Source organism: Oryzias melastigma, linkage group LG13 (assembly GCF_002922805.2).
Source record: "Oryzias melastigma strain HK-1 linkage group LG13, ASM292280v2, whole genome shotgun sequence".
In the NCBI taxonomy this organism is placed as follows: Eukaryota; Metazoa; Chordata; class Actinopteri; order Beloniformes; family Adrianichthyidae; genus Oryzias; species Oryzias melastigma.
This window is the reverse complement of record NC_050524.1, coordinates 998558-1012596: the sequence shown is the minus strand read 5'-3', so window position 1 is coordinate 1012596 and position 14039 is coordinate 998558. Positions and strand designations below refer to the sequence as shown.

General features: G+C 43.6%; 1 protein-coding gene across 1 annotated transcript; it reads left to right on the top strand.

Moving 5' to 3' along the window:
* The first annotated feature begins 6232 nt into the window (after positions 1 to 6232).
* LOC112149418 (P2Y purinoceptor 14-like) lies at positions 6233 to 8374 on the top strand. The gene is made up of 2 exons (XM_024277084.1): positions 6233 to 7155; positions 8083 to 8374. The coding sequence occupies exons 1-2, from the start codon at positions 6233 to 6235 to the stop codon at positions 8372 to 8374; spliced, it is 1215 nt and encodes a 404-aa protein (XP_024132852.1).
* Positions 8375 to 14039: the final 5665 nt, after the last annotated feature.

Genomic DNA, 14039 nt, shown 5'->3' with positions numbered 1-14039 from the left:
TTAGCATTAAATACAACAGGGGTTTATACTCAATAAACTCCTGTTGTGACAGTAAAATCTGCCCAACACAAGAAGCTCTCAGCCGTATCTGTTGGCTCAGCTGTTGGACAAGTTAGAAAATAAAACAAGGACGTGTGGATCCATGAGCACGGATGTCAATTTGACACATAGATCTGTATTTCTGTTGTTTGTTTGGTTTTGTTTTTAGTTCTAGAAATAAATCCAGTTTCCATGGAGACATCCCATCATTTCTCAGGAAGAAGCTGCAGCTGTCGACCTCAGGAAGACACGGGAGGATTTGCAAGTCATTTGTTAACCAAACTAGAATCCAGAGTGACGGCTCAGGATGACTTTCTACTTTCTATGTTTAGAATCTGTTCAGACAAAGATTTACAGTGAAGCCATCCGGTCACCAAAAAGTGCCGAGTCAGCCGTGACTGGCATTTATTCTGGGAAAAGGGGATTAAATTCAACTAAATATTTAGCCAGAAATCTGTTTTGATGTCACGTTTGTCTCTGGTTGTTGGAGGCAAAAGAGGCACAAAAATAAAAAAATCAACAACAAAGTTTGTTAGAAAAGGTTTAGAACTTCCCATCGACCCTTCTGACCAATCCTGTGCTTCCGTTTGGGGATAGAAAAGAAACTAATGAAGATATAACAGATAACAGAAGGGATTCTGCAGTCGGATGCAGCTGCGCAGACACAGTTTTCATCAAGAGGCTCACTGCTGTTCTTAACCCCTTCATGACTGCGTTTATTTACAGATAGTTAAAAAAATCCCTCGTGTTTTCCGTTCTAGTAGAAACCAAACGAAGGTAAGTTTGGAGGAGAAGTGGTCTGATGTGTTCTTGCACTAAAAAGCCTCAGGGGGTTGAGGAGGATTCTCTAAAGAGGACTCTTATTTTGAAAAGCATCAAGCAATATTTTCTCATTTAAATAGTGAGATTTAAGGACAGAATAAAGACTTCTCTGAATAACTGACTCCTCTACAGCAGCTGGGATCATTTTTTTCCTGATGTGAGATTCTCTAACTCAGGAATCTCCAACCTTTAATGCTCAAAGAGTGAAAAGCTTCAGGTTCTTATGGACTGAAACTCATGCAAAGTTTCCCCTCAAAGTTAGAAAAATACACTTTATTTCTGTTTTTGTGGCCATTAAGCCACTCATTTATAAAATAAATGTCTCTATGAATAACAATGTAAATGATTTCACTTTGACAATAGTATATTCAAGTTCCTTTCAAAATAAAATACATCCCGTGTTTAATCAGATCCTCCAGATTAAGCAGATTTACTTTAATTAAAAGGAAAGAAACATGAGATTTTCTATTATCATGACTTTTATGTTCCTTCATCTTTTTTCTTCTTGTACTAGTGAATAAAACATGACATTAGTCATTTTAAATCTATACTGCAATAAGATAATGTTACTCTGAATATAAACCACTAAATCTGTAGTATTATTTTAATCATTTAGGCTTATCTGACATGTCAAATCTAAACATAAATCACCGTATCTCTCTGACTATTGAGATGAATCTGGTCATTTACACTTGAAGACTTTCGCTCGTCTACAGAATGTCGACTTTAGCTCCAGAGTTAAAGAGTTACATACGTTTGAATTCATAACCACATTTTCCCGTCAGGAATGTGATGGATAGAAAAATGTGGTTTTCAACCATTACTGCTGATCCTCTCAGTAACTGAATCCATTTTTTGATATGAATCTTTATCTTTTCATCCCTAATTTGTGTGTACTCTAGAGTAACATAATGTCATCAACCAAACGTGGAGAAACAGTAAAAAAGTCCAGTTAGTGCTGACGGCACTGTCGGAATATTTCCTGAAACATTTTCATTTTTCCTTCATACAGAATTAAAGGTTGTAAACTTCTGATATGAATGATTATATTTGCATAAATATAACAAAGTGTGTTAAACTGTGTAATAAACGAGAATTACTTCTAAAGAACCAAAGGAAACGATCAGATGATAATTCTCTGCCGTCTGAAGGATCAATCAGCTCAAAGTCTCACAGAGAAACTTCCCAGAACTCCTCCTGCTCCTACAGACAGAACAAACCTGTATTCTCCTGCTGCGGCTCGCTCTCCCGTAGAACGGACGAACTCAGGTGTTCCTGCAGGCGTCTGGTCTGAGCGCGTGCAGAGAGCTGATGGTTTTCAACTCTTCTGTCATGCTGATGCTCGCCAACCCTCCTGAAAAACAGTGACAGTGCAGAAATGCACCAATGGGAAGCTGGGCTCAGCTGATGCTGTCACAAGTTCTCAGCTGGTCGGCAGATCAGCTCTGAGGATCCTCTGACATCTCCTCCACATTTGTCTTTCTTCCCCAATTTCTTAGTTTTATGGTTTATTTTTATTCATTAAGGGTTTTTCTCTTCATTTCTCATTTGTTTTGTGTTAAATGTATGTGGTTGACGCTCAGTATTTTTATTTGGCTTCCTGCTATGGCGATTTGGGTTTTAGAATTGTTCTTGGAGATGAGATCAGAGTTCTTGTTTGTCAAATTGTTATTTTATATGTTCAGTCATCCAGGAAAGTCTTCTGTGAAGCAGCTTATGGAGCTGAATTCAGGAGGAGAAGGAAGAAGTCCCTGAAGTTACACGTCAGGATCTGCATCAACAGCGACATCCGGAAAGCAGGAAGCGGCATTTACATCCTCTGGATTACTGCATCTGTGTGGCCTGCAGTGTCTTGGTCTGTGTTGTTGGCACTGCCAGTGTGGTCTGTGTCTTTAAGTCTCCTGAGTCGTTGCCTGCATAGACTGTGTTACCTGTCAGCTACATCATCTACGTCGCCTGCATCGTCTGCATCGTCTGCGTCGTCTGCGTCGTCTGCATCGTCTGCATCGTCTGCGTCGTCTGCATCGTCTGCATCGTCTGCGTCGTCTACGTCATCTGCGTCGTCTGCATCGTCTGCATCGTCTGCATCGTCTGCGTCGTCTGCATCGTCTGCATCGTCTGCATCGTCTGCGTCGTCTGCATCGTCTGCGTCGTCTGCATCGTCTGCATCGGCTGCATCGTCTGCATCGTCTGCATCGTCTGCATCGTGTGCATCGTGTGCATCGTCTGCGTTAGAATACAAAGACAGACACATAGGAACTGACCTGGAAAGACAATTTGAGATTACACAAGTCCGTCCAAACCTGTTCACATCGGTGCTCTGATGCTTCAGGTCTCTCTGAGTCATTTCCGTTCTTTTGTTTTATGTTCATCCCAATAAATGTGTATTTCAATGTCAATGATGTCAGTATTTTGAACTAATGCAGAATTCCTGCATCCGGTTTAGCTGCTTCCTCCGGTTTGTGGGTTTGGTGGAGTTTTTTCCGGCTGTCGTTTGGTGAAGGCAGATTCTGGAGCAGTTCTGGACCGGTCACCAGTCCATCACAGAACCACCTGCACAGAACCACCTGCACAGACATGAGGACGAGTTAGACACTGTCAAACCTATGAAACGTGTTTGGAGGAGGATCTTCTGACCCCGAGGTGACGGTGCAAACACTGAACCAGCTGCTCGCTGCCGCAGTAAAAATTTGTTTGATCTGAACCGATGTGAGTTTGCAGAACTCTAAAAACAGAATAAAAACATTTTAGATTGAAATAAGAAATCAGTGGAAGTATTTTAAAGCCATAAAATGTTTCCGCTAATCTTTCATGATGGAGAGAAAATAACTGCTGAATTAATCATCAATCACCTGATTTGTAGCTTGAAGTTTAAGAGTCAGCATTTTTTGATATTTTTGATCTTAAAATAAAAGTCTGATTGAATAAAAAATCAACTCAATTACATCTCGGTTAGAAACAGATAATAAAACAATGAAAGTTTAAACGCTGCAGCAGAGCAGGTCAGGAGTCTCCTTCAGCCTCTTCGTAACAGAGTAGAAACCGTTCTGTGCCAGCAGGGGGCGCTTCTTTCATCCTCTGGTCAAACCAAGTCGCTCCTCTGAGCTAAAAGTGGTGATGAGGTAGAGACTAATCCGAGTGAGAATCTCTTCTGTTTCTGAGGCCAAACGTAAAACAGACAAACCGAAGTTTCTCTGAAAACAGGAAACTGATGTTTGTCAGTGAGACAAACCAAAAACCAAAGTGGTTTCATTACATGAATGTTCAAAAAAAGAAAGATTTCTGTGACATTTGATGCATCTTTGCTAAATCGAGTTTAAATACGTACATTTATGTATAAAACGGGTGGAAAAGTCTCAACTTTAAGACGACATCACCTAATGAAGGAGAATCTTCACAGACATGCAGCATTCCAGGAAATTGTTGACTGCAGCATTTCAAAATAAGAGCATGAAATGAAAAGTCAAATTCAGCTGAAGGACGCTCCCATTCTCCCCCTGAACCGAGATACAGGAACAGGATGGCGGTGAACTCGACCTTCTCCCTTCAACACAACAGATCAACCCCCACCCCCACACCCCACCCACCACCCTTTTCTATCTAACCCAGAACTTTCTGGTGGTCTCCAACCACTTCCCCTCATGAACTGAACCTGCAGATGAGTCTCCTCCTAGAATGTCTGCAGATTCACATGGTGATGCAGCAACACGGTTACCCGCCTTAAACCACAGGTGTGAGACGGAGAGAGAAAGGAGGAAGTTAACTGAGCTGCTCCTTGGACGTGCTCGGATCAGACGTCTGATGGACTCCTGAGAACACAGCTGCACCGTGAGGTAAGCACACAAACACACAGACTCTGTCACAACTCAACTTCAACACAACTCCACCGGGATGTAGGGCAGCCACTTACCGTTATTGTAATAGTCAACTAACCAACGATGAATTCATTTGATTAGTCGATGAATCGGGTCGGGTGCAGACTGGATTTAAAACTCACATCTTCATAACCCACAAAGTAACACATGTGGGTACACAGTTATGATGAATCCAAGTGACACAAACACAGAAACTGAATAGAGAAAAATAAAATCATTAAAAACTAGAAATTTCACATTACCTGCTATAATGTTGTGTGAATGCTGTAAGCTGAACGTGGTCGCTGAAGATGCTGATATTGATAGCTGAAAATGCTAAAGCAGATAGCTAAAATCGCTGAAGCAAATAGTTTAAAAAGCTGAAGCTGACAGTAAGAAAAATTTTTACTTAATTGCCAAATTAGCTTAAAAAGCTGGTAAAGTGTCGAATTTAGCCCAAACAGCTAGAATAAAGCTGAAATATTAGCTAAACTTCCAAATAGCCTAAAAAACCTTGTTTTTTGCTAAATACCAAAATATTCCAAGAAGCTACAATTATGGCAATATAACAACTAAAAGGCCAAAAAATGCTCAAAAGACCCAGAAAGTTCAAAAACAACCAGCAGAGCTCTGATATTAGCAACTGAAATTTTCAAATTAGTTTCAAATAACCCTTACATTTACAGCACTTAGTGGTAAAAAAAAAAAACCTTCAACACACTTGAAAGATATCTCCTGAAAGAGCTGAATACTTTATAGCTGAAGGAGCTGAATAGGTCAAGCGGTTGGAGATCTACGGAGCGACAAAAAACGTACAGGAGAAAAGTGGATCACTATAGTGTGACACAGCATTCACACTACAAAAACATAAACAGTAAGAATAGAGGGGAAAGTAAGTAAATAAAAATAAAAACTGTTACTCCTGGGTGTACACCAGGGGGCGCCAAACTTTTTCTTATGAGGGCCACATAACTTTTTCTTCACTGATGTGGGGGCGGGTCAGTTGTTTTCTGCAATTGAACTCTAAATGCATTGGACCCTTTTTCCTTTTAACTTTCTTACGTTTCCCACATTTTCAAGCTCCGTTGGCGTGTTGTCATGGTACCGCAGCCTTCTCAGAACTTCCTGTGACATCACTACTGACTGGATTAGCACTATTGCGCATGTGTGTCAAAGAAAATGGCAGACCTGGCATTAGAAAGCTCACCGCAGTTTTGAGATAAAAACACGGAACAACAAAAAACGACACGTCGATCAGCAAATTAATTGTTGACCATTTAATAGCCGATGTAGTCGCGACTAATCGTCTAATCGTGGCAGCCCTACTGGGATCAAGGGTAACCTTCATCGCCATTGAAACACCAATGAGACAAAAGAGAGATAAGTCAGTCTGTCTGTTCGTCTTCCTGCTTCAATTTCTGAATTTGGAGATCTGTCACTCGAGCAGACCATCATGCTCCTCACAGTTACTCCACAATCACTTCATGTATTTTCTTGACTTGTTTCTGCTTCCAGACATGGATCACTGCAACTCCACCTTCAGCGACGGTGCAGACATCAGCAGCGTCTTCACCAGGCAGGTTGTCCCGGTGCTCTACTGCCTCATCTTCGCGGTGGGTCTTCCTCTCAACTGCATGGCTGCCTGGATCTTCTTCAGAGCTCCCGGAGACTCTGCCCTCATGGTCTACCTGAAGAACATGGTGGTAGCTGACCTCCTGGTGTTGGTCACCGTTCCCTTCAGAGTGGCAGATGACCTGAACCCGAACACCACTTATCTGCGAGTGATCGTCTGCCGATACACGGCCATGCTCTTCTACACCTGCCTGTACTTGGAAATGATCTTCACAGGTTTCATCAGCCTGGAGCGCTTTATCAAGATACTCAACCCCACTTCCACCACCCCACCCACCTCCTCCAACTCTGGGATCAGCTTCCATGTGATGAACTTCCTAATCCTCTTTCAGACCCCCGCCTTTGTCCGGAAGATGACCCTCCTCACATGGGGGCTCCTGGTGTCTTTTGTCCTACCTAATGTTGTGCTGGCCAGCCAGCCCCCCTGCAACCAAAGCTACCGAAACTGCATGCAGCTGAAGACGAAGCTGGGACTGGACTTTTACTACGTGACCGTCTATTTTAGTGTGGGAGTCTTCTTGTTGACGTTAGTCGTCCTGGTCTCCAGCTACACCTTCATTTCCTGTCAGATTTACAAACAACACCGGCGCTTTCAACAGGACAGTGCTGGCGTCTACCACAGGTGCACCCGCAACATCTTCAGCACCCTGTTCGTGTTCTTCGTCTGCTTTGTGCCCTTACACGTCCTCCGTTTGTTTGGGGATACTCGGAGCAGCTTCCTGCAGCACCACCTGATGGAGGGGGCCCTCTTGCTGGCAGCACTGAGCATCTGCTTCAACCCCATCCTCTACTTCCTGATGTGTCCAATGTACAGAGGATCTCTGCTCCAAAGCTTGACTCAAAGACAGAAGAGGAAAGAAGAGGAACCCCTGGAGGCAAACGACAGAAGAGTCCAAACGGAGGACACTTGAGGAGGGAAGGGACAACCCAAACGGCTTCTCTTTGGACTCCTGAGTCTGCAGAACACCTCTTTAGGACACTTCCTCGCCTTCTCTTCACTTAAATGTCACTCCAGGTTCAATGGGTGTTGGGAAGGCCAGGACAGCTCTGTTGCATACTCTGAAGGTTGAGAATGGCTGAAGCTTCTTATCATGAAAGACTCGTTTCCACCCATCGACTGAATCAGGGAAAGTGTGACGTCATCCATAGAAGATGGTTTATTCCAGCCACAACCAAACAAAGTCAATTCAGTTACAATATTTTCACGTTGAAGCCAGACCTCGTCATTGGTCCAAGTTGGTTTGAGTCACTGTCTCTATGGGAACTATTCTGGCTACGTGGCAGTGCACTTGTAGGAAGGCCACACCCCTTTCTTATTGAAAGCAAATGTTTTGAATTTTGGAGGTCGGGGCCAGAAGGCTCCACCTACTTTTATGGAGGTATTTGATTGGCCAGTTTATAACTTAAATAACTTGAGCTACAGAACAAATAAGGCTTCTCCCTGCTCCTCCAATTGTAGAGGCATTTGAAGGGGTAGAGGTGTCCGAAACAACACAACTCGTGTTGTGTATATCCAAGCCATTGGCCCATTCCTCCGTGCAGATCTCCTCTGGAGCAATGATGTTTTGGGGCTGTCGCTGGGCAACACATTCTCATCAAGTCATCACATATTTACGATTTGTCGAAGCCCCCTGGGTGTCCCTTTTGGACATTTTGGGTGTCCCCAACTCGTTGTTTTTTGAGTTTTTTTTTAGCATGCTGGCAGTTCGTAAAATCAAGAGTCTGCAACCCTCAGGACGTTTTACCGGACGCCGTACCAGACGCCGTACCAGACGCCGTACCGAACGCCGTACCGAACGCCGTACCGGATGCTGGACCGGACGCCGTACCGGACGCCGTACCGGACGCCGTACCGGACACTGTACCGGATGCTGGACCGGATGCTGTACCAGACGCTGGACCAAACACTTTACCGGATGCAGTACCGGAAACTGTACCAGATCCTGGACCGGATGCAGTACCAGATGCGGTACCCGAGGTGGACTGATCCTCGGGACGCGTCCAGTACCAGTATCCTAACCTGGTAATGGCTCGAGTCCGGTACCCCGTCCAGTGCTAGGTTAGGGTACCTATACCAGATTTGGGTACCATGCTCCGTGTCACGGTACTGGATCAGTTTCAGTCCGCACCCCAGGGTCCCTTGATTTAAGGGGAACAGCCAGCATGTCAAAAAAGACGAGTTGGAGATATCCAAAACATCAAAAGTGACGTGGAGGGGGTCCTTAACCAAACGCCAATCTGTGACGACTTGAGATTGAGAAGGTGTTGGCTGGGAAACAGACTTTCAACTCCCTCCAAAGATTTTCTCTGGGGTTGAGATCTGGAGACTGGCTCTGCCACTCTAGACCTTGAAACGCCTCTTCTGAAGCCACTCCTTGGTGACCCGGCAGTGTGTTTGGGATGGTTGTCATGGAGACAGACCCAGCCAGGTTTTATCCATAATGCTGATGGAAGGAGGTTTACACTCCAAATCTGACCATATGTGGCTCATTCATTCTTTCCTTTACACGGACCATGGAGTAGGGATGGTGTTCTTCTTTCTCCTCCAAACAGTTAAGTCTTGAATTGTTTCTCTGGTGTTTTCAGTCTGAGCGTTTAGTCTCTGTTGTCTGTGTTTGACCCCTGCCTGACCCCTGCCTTGCTCCTCGCTCTGACCCTGGCCTGTTTCCTGACCTTGTCTTGTGTTTACCTGCTCTTCGTCGCATATGGATCCCAACATCTCAGCCTCTTCGTCATATTCATGCAGGTTTTTTGTCACAAACCATTCCATAAGACCATGACACTCCTTACAGTAGTCTCTGATGTCAATGTAATTATTGTGGACGGTTGGATGGACTTTGGCTCTTTGGAACACAAATGTGAACGTGTTTTTGACCTGCTTCCAAATGTGATCATTCATGATGTGCGTCCAAGTTCCAGGCCTTAAGGTGGTGTCTTCTCCACGTCCAGATGGAGGAACCTTGTCTTTGTACTGAACTGTTTCAGGAATACATTTTATCCATTCCATAAATGGAATTTCCACCTGAAATGTTAGATGGTCGTTTAGTCTGGAAGGAGAGGATCTTGGGACAGAGACTGTCAACATTCAGGTTCACTTTCCCGCTCACCAAATTCCAAGACTGACCAGATGTCATGTCTGTTTACTTTACCAGAAGTGTAAAGGGCCTTGGAGACATCGTTCCCTCCAGCTGATGACTCAGCTCTGTCCGGTGGTTGTTTTATCATTCTGAATTGTTCCTCTTTTGAGGTACAGAGAATGGAGAAAATGGTTTCACTGTCGACCGATGACTTTATGGGAATCTGGTTAAAAAATGAAAACATGATTAGCATTAGTTATTGTTTGGCCTATAATGATTACTGTGTTATTTGTTTGACATGTAATATGGTCTAATTAGAACCGTTTAACGTGACAGAAGAACTAGATAGTAGATTAAAAAGAAAACATTGTAAATATGACTAATTAAAATATTGAAAACAGTTTAGACTTGAAAGCACACATTGTAAACTTGTAGGAATGTTTGTCCATTTGAAAAATATAAGTGTACATTTAATAAAATATCTACTTGAAACAATTATGTAAAAGGGGAAATGAGTTACTCTGACGGAGCAGCATTTCTATACAACAAACAGCACAGAGGAGCTTGATGAACATGATGATGTATGGTTCATCAGAGTAGGAACAAGACAGGACGCTTTGGAGCTGAAATCACCACGCCTTCACCTGGTAACCAATTAGCTCACATTAGGCTGAACAGTGAGTAATTAGAGTCTGATTTTAAACTTTAAACTGAGGAATTAAAGCGAGAAAAAAACAAAAATACCCCCGCCCACCATCACATACACACACGGATGTCACTGCACGCTACAAAGAAACTGTAGCTGTGTGGAAGATGTTAAAATAAGTATTTATTCAATTTGAATTCTCAAGACTTATCTAAAAATATTCACTGAGAATCTTTTTTTGGCCTAAACTCATTAACCGTAGATGGTTCTCCGTAGTGGAAGACTGCTTTGCTGAAAACGGCTCACATTTATAACATCTTTGGCAGAACGGTTGATGTGTTGACAGACATTTCCAGGGTTTGAAATGTTATGATTTCTATTGTTAAAGGTTTAAAATGAGGAAAATAAAACTCTGTATTATTAATAGCGAGTCCCTGGAAAAACTCACTATTTATAATATCACTGAAATAAAAATGAATCAGGAAACTGCAGTCAGTCGACTCGTGTCCTCCAAATCCTCTACCGACGTAAATAACATTTCCTCTGGATTAATCAGCCTCCTCTCTACATGATCCTCTATGAATGAACATGTCATTCTGGTTTCTGAGTGGTGGAAACGTGACGTCTCTAATGTGAATGTTCTCTAAATGTTAATGAGGAACTCATATTTGAACATCTTTCGCTTTAAAAAGGGGCGGAGACCGCAGAGAACTCTAAGTTTCCTGAAGAAAACCTGCTACCGACCAGGTTTCGTTCACAGACTCAGTTACCATAGTGATTGATTCTGAGTTCAGCTTAACCCGCTTCTTGGAACGGGCTTGGTTTGACCCACTTTCCCGGGTTTGAGTTATCTCTGTTTCTGAATCCAAAAACTCAGAGTTTTACTGAATTTGGAGTTCAGGAACTCAGAGTTCCAACAAAACCTGCTTCTTGGAACGGGCCCTGAGGCTCCATCTGCTTATGCTGTTTTTCTTTAAGTTTATAATTTTTCCCTTAGAAAACAGACAGTTTGATGTAAGGGGCAAAAAGAAAAAATACTTGGCCTTAAAATACCTTTAATTCGTTGTGTTGGGAAAAAAAATCTAAATTGTGACCTTAAAACTGTGAATCGAATCAAATGGTGACTTGACTGAATCATTACATCCCACCAACACACAAACACACAAACAAACACAAACAAACACAAATCTCTCTGTGTCTCAACAGCTGATACGTTAAAGAAGTGTACGCCTACTAACTACTAGCTTCTTAACAGAAACATGGGGTCATATTTTTAGATTTGTAATTTACTCATGGTGGGAAAAAAAAACGCTCCACCAGAAGAATCTGTCGACCGTCGCAGAAAAAAATGCATCTGGTGTGACTTGAAGGAGAGAGCGGATCCCGCGTCCAGAGTGAAGCATACGGGTCACATAAAAACAGTAGAAAAAGCATCAGTGAAATGTAGGAAAAACCTTAATGGAAATAAAAACCTTTCTCCGTCCAGTCTACCTCCGTCACATCACAAGTGCGTGGATGGATGTCAACCACCTGCAGCACCAGCACACAGCTCTGCGGCGTGGAGGAAGCTCCAGAACAGCGAGTGGGAAGCAGTGACACCAGAACAACAACAGTGTCAGTAAATGACGGCGCTAAACACAGCTGCTCCAGGATACAGGTTAATGTAGATTAACACCAATAAACAAAACAAATGAACCAGAGCTGTGAATGTTGACGCGTTAACGCGATTAATAGAACATCATTAATTTGTTCATATGTATTAACGCCCTCCGGCGTCCTGCTGTGGTGCTGTGAGATCAGAGTAATAAAACTCCGTCTAAAATAAACTTTTATTACTTTCTGTGATTGAGATTAAACTAAAGACATAATATAGCATTTACTTCTAATTTTTGGACAAAAGTGATCTTTTATGTGAATAAATAAGGTGGAGAACAAACATCAATCCGACAGCTGTAACGAAGCAGCAGCTGCACCTGCTATGGGGGCGGAGCCAAAAGGAGGTGTCTGCTATTAGAAATCCAGCGAGGAAACCATCCATCCATCCATCCATCCATCTTCCTCCGCTTCATCCGGGACCGGGTCGCGGGGGCAGCAGTCTAAGCAAAGATGCCCAGAGTTCCCTCTCCCCGGCCACTTCCTCCAGCTCCTCTGGGGGGACCCCGAGGCGTTCCCAGGCCAGCCGAGAAACATAGTCTCTCCAGCGTGTCCTGGGTCTTCCCCGGGGCCTCCGCCCAGTGGGACATGCCCGGAACACCTCTCCAGGGAGGCGTCCAGGTGGCATCCGGATCAGATGCCCGAACCACCTCAACTGGCTTCTCTCGATGCGGAGGAGAAGCGGCTCTACTCCGAGCTCTCTCCGGGTGACCGAGCTTCTCACCCCATCTCTAAGGGAGCGTCCAGCCACCCTCCGGAGAAAACTCACTTCAGCCGCTTGTAGTCGCTGCGTCCGATATTATGCGGTCGCTGCACCGGTCCGTTGTGGTGAAAAGAGAGCTGAGCCAGAAAGCAAAGCTCTCAATTTACCGGTTGATCTTCATTCCAGTACTCACCTATGGTCATGAGCTCTGGGTCGTGACCGAAAGAACGAGATCCCGACTACAAGCGGCGAGTAAACCGACTATTATTTTATTTTGGGATGGAGATTGACATGAATTTTCCACAAAAACGAGCATCTGCGTTGTCTAAAAATTGTGGAAACTCCCCGGTTACCGCGAAAGTCCCGCCCACCGATGCCGTGGAGGGCGAGGAGTTCAGAATGGACAGACACGCCCCCACCTGTGTAGATTCCAGTCGAGCCGACCTGAAATCCAGCTGGATCAAACTTCTCCCAAAAAAATGTTTTATTATTTTTTACAAACATAATAAAGAAAATGTATCAGAAAAAAGAAAAAAAAATGAATGTCAAATGAATCCCATTTTTCCAGACCAAATGTTTTTGCATGATTTCATGTCTAGTGTGTGAATCCAACATGGAAACATGACCGAATAAAGGGAGTGTCACGTAGGAGAGGTTGTGTTGATTAAAATCATACCAAATGAGCAAACACGGAGTGTTTCAAATTGAAAATAAAGAAGTAAATTCATAAGTTGCCAAAAACAGAGTTTTAGGCCCTCAAAGGGTTAAAAATGAACATTCTAAATGTACAATTTTACTCGTCATTTTACATTATGTTTATTTGCAAATACTAAGTGGCTGACAAACACTGTAACTAAAAGGAAAAAGAAACAAAAAAGGTTAATCATGATTAATCATGATTCATTTTCTCAGATTTGCGATTGTTTTTTTTTTTGATTCCCCGCCCTAAAAGTAACACAAACACACAAATACCTGCAACCTCTGTGAAGTTGCACAGCAGCATCAGTAAAAGTTTGTCATCCAGATCGTGACTTTAGTTCGAGCTCTCAGCGTTCAGAACGAGGATGTGGAACTGCTGGAAGTTCAGCCTTCAGAGCAGAGCTGCATCCTGTGTAAAGTTCCCTGCTGTGTCTTGTTGTGACGTGGGATCACATTTCCTACGAGGGGGGGTGGAACAGGAAGCTGAAGCCCCTCCCTCCCCGCCGTTTCCGATCCTTGCTGATATCTCTATTAGTTTCCTGTAACGTTTCCGACCCAGCGGTGCATTTGTGGCTGCATGGTTTCGTTACGCTCATGGTGACGGGGCGTTCCAGTGAAATGCCCCTCATGTGGGTGTTGTGTGGGAGCTTGTTGTCGTCTGAAGATGGAAAACAAAAGATCGATCTTCAGTCTTCATCTCCTGAAAAATCGACAACAAATCTCTTGACTCTGCAACTCCTCTAAACACAAAAGATTCTCGATGCAGATGAAGACATCTGCTATCTTCACCGGAAGAGGGGGTCATGTGACCATAGAGTCATGTGACTATAGAGTCATGTGACTGTAGAGCCCCACAACATGTGTCAAAGTCAAGGCCCGGGGGCCGGATCCGGCCCTCCAGATAATTTATTCTT